General features: G+C 29.9%; 1 protein-coding gene across 1 annotated transcript in view; it reads right to left on the reverse strand.

Annotated features, from left to right (window-relative positions):
- The window catches only part of LOC107611604 (probable ADP-ribosylation factor GTPase-activating protein AGD11), an 18722-nt gene that overhangs the window by 4775 nt on the left and 11470 nt on the right, over positions 1–2477 (reverse strand). Inside the window, exons 5-6 of the mRNA XM_021109778.1 lie at positions 1270–1345; positions 740–903 (exon numbers count right to left, since the gene is read on the reverse strand). Of these exons, the coding sequence (XP_020965437.1) occupies positions 740–903; positions 1270–1345 (240 nt within the window). The remainder of the gene's footprint in view (positions 1–739; positions 904–1269; positions 1346–2477) is intronic.

Consider the following 2477-nt stretch of genomic DNA (forward strand, 5'->3'; position numbering starts at 1 on the left):
CTGCTCCTTTCTTCCTCAACACATACACTAACGGCAAGAGAGGAGAGTGTAGAGGGAGAGAGAGAAAAAGAAGAGAGGAATGAAGCCCTCCACAGTGCCGCCGACCACCACAGCGTTCTCCTTGTGGCGATTTATAGCCCACCAACACCGCATCGCCGTTCACCGTCGCAGCCCCTCTTCCCCCACCACTGCCACAACCCTTCCCCTCTGTTTCAATTTTTTATTCCTTTTTTTCTTTAATTTTTCAGATTTAAAGAATTTTATTGTTGTTGTTGTTGATGATGTCCTTCTGTTTATTCCTTTTATTCCATTGTTATGTTGATGCTTTTGGTTGCTTCTGTTTCTGCCTGCTTCTATTTTTGTTTCTGCTTTTGGTTCTGTTTTTGTTGTTAAAAGATTTTATTGTTATTGTTGTTGTTGTTTGATTGTTATTATTTTGCTTTTGGTTTTTGCTTTTGCTTGTTTCTGTTTCTGTGTTTGCGCTTCTGCTTCTGCTTTGGGTTAATGTTGAGGAAGAAGAGGGAAGGGAGGGGTAATTTTCGTCCGAAGGACGATTTTAAAACTAAGTTAAATCTTTGGGACTATTTTGTAGCGGAAAAAAGGCCAGAGATAAAATAAATTTTCGACCTTTATATTAAAGACCAAAATCGTACTTAACCCTAATGATAATGGCATGATTCCGATCGTTCATACATAAACAGTTATGTAAATTGTTACGTTTTCTCCATTCTAAAGATACCTTATAAAATCAGAGCGTTCCTCAATTGATGAATTTGGGTCCGGTTTTTTAATGTTAGGTGGGAGGCAAGCTTCATACTTCTTGTTTAGTGTTGTGTTTCCACCAAAATTGAGCAATGTATCAACTTCTTCATCTGTCCAATCATCGAGCTTCAACGATAGAACCTAATATTTGTTTCAAGAAAATGTTACAATTAATTTTAGTTAATATTATAGTAAGTTATCAAATAAGTTTAATATGAAGTCCACTAAAAATAAGCTTTTATTGAGTTTAAATTTTGGATGTTTTATCCAATTGAGTTTTAGATTTTTTGTTTTTAAGAATTTTGAATATTTTTTTTTTCTTGTATTGAATATTAGCAAATTTGTTATTTCTTACAATCTTGGAACAATAATGTGTTATGCAATATTCAGGCTTTTTTTTTTTTACTTTTTTTTTCTAAGAAGCAATAAGATTAAAAATAGAAGATACTAATAAAAAGGAAATAAAGAAAACTAATTAGAATCAACAAACTATGTTAAAAAGGACACCTTTGTTATGTGGACTCCTAAGCTTCGATGAACGCCAGAACACTTGATGCAAATAAATACTCCAAGACTTGTAGATCTGAAATTCAAAAGATGCAATCAATAAAAAAGTTATGCGTTAGTAATTGTTAATTAGACAATTAGTTGTCAATGAGTTATAACTCAAATGACATAGTCTTTTCATATTCAATTAAAAAGTTGCGGATAATTCATTAGTTAGTTAATAATTTTTAAATAAAATTTTAATTCATAATAAATTAGTTCTTAATTTACTGAATTAGGAGATACTATAGGAGAAAAAAAACCTTAGTATAGTGTGTGTATAGAGCAACGTGATTATCCCTAAAATCTAAGAAGAAATTACAATTTGGTTGATTGTGCTAGTTGCTTGTTATGGCAAGTTGGTTTGATGACTTGCTAGAGTTAAACTATGGTTAGGTAGATTGGTTAACTGTGCTGGACAAATACTAAAAGTTAGCCACAAATAAGTCGTTCTATATATATGTATAAAAGTACCTAATAGCTATTTTTTTGTTTTTGAGATTTTTGTTTTTCATATTCTAAAAGAGTTATCAATCAAATTTTGTTATTTATTAACTAGAAAACAGTAATCTTTGCTCCCTAAATATTATCAAAATGGTTGGTTACCGTTTACCACACACCAGCGGCACTTTTCTTTCCCTCCCAAATGAATGAAATATTTTGAGTAAGGAAAAGTATAGGTAGACAATGAGAACACTAAACAATGTGAATAATGGATATGTCGGATGTTCAATTCAATAGGTATGCAAATGATTATGTTCATTATTTTTAATTAAATGGTTATTTCTTTTGATTCGATTTACTTATACACAGTTAACAATGACTGGATGTTCGATTCATTAGGTGTGCAGATGGTTATCCTAATATTAAGGTTTAAGAGATAATTTGAGGTGGAATGTTTTTTTACTTTATTGGGTCAATTCTAAAGTCTATTGTTCACATTGTTTACAAAAGTCATTGTCTATCTAGCAAAACTAATTGAGTAAATAATCATTTCAAACCAAAAAACTTTTAAACATTAATAAAATTAACTACAAAATAACTAAACTAATGTTATAACAAAAACATATGAATTCTATTTAACAAAATATTCAATTATTAAATTTAAAATTTATTAAAATTTTTCTAAAATGTATAGCTAAATTACTATTTTTTTTTAATATCTTCCA

The sequence above is a fragment of the Arachis ipaensis genome, chromosome B08 (genome assembly GCF_000816755.2).
Source record: "Arachis ipaensis cultivar K30076 chromosome B08, Araip1.1, whole genome shotgun sequence".
NCBI lineage: Eukaryota > Viridiplantae > Streptophyta > Magnoliopsida > Fabales > Fabaceae > Arachis > Arachis ipaensis.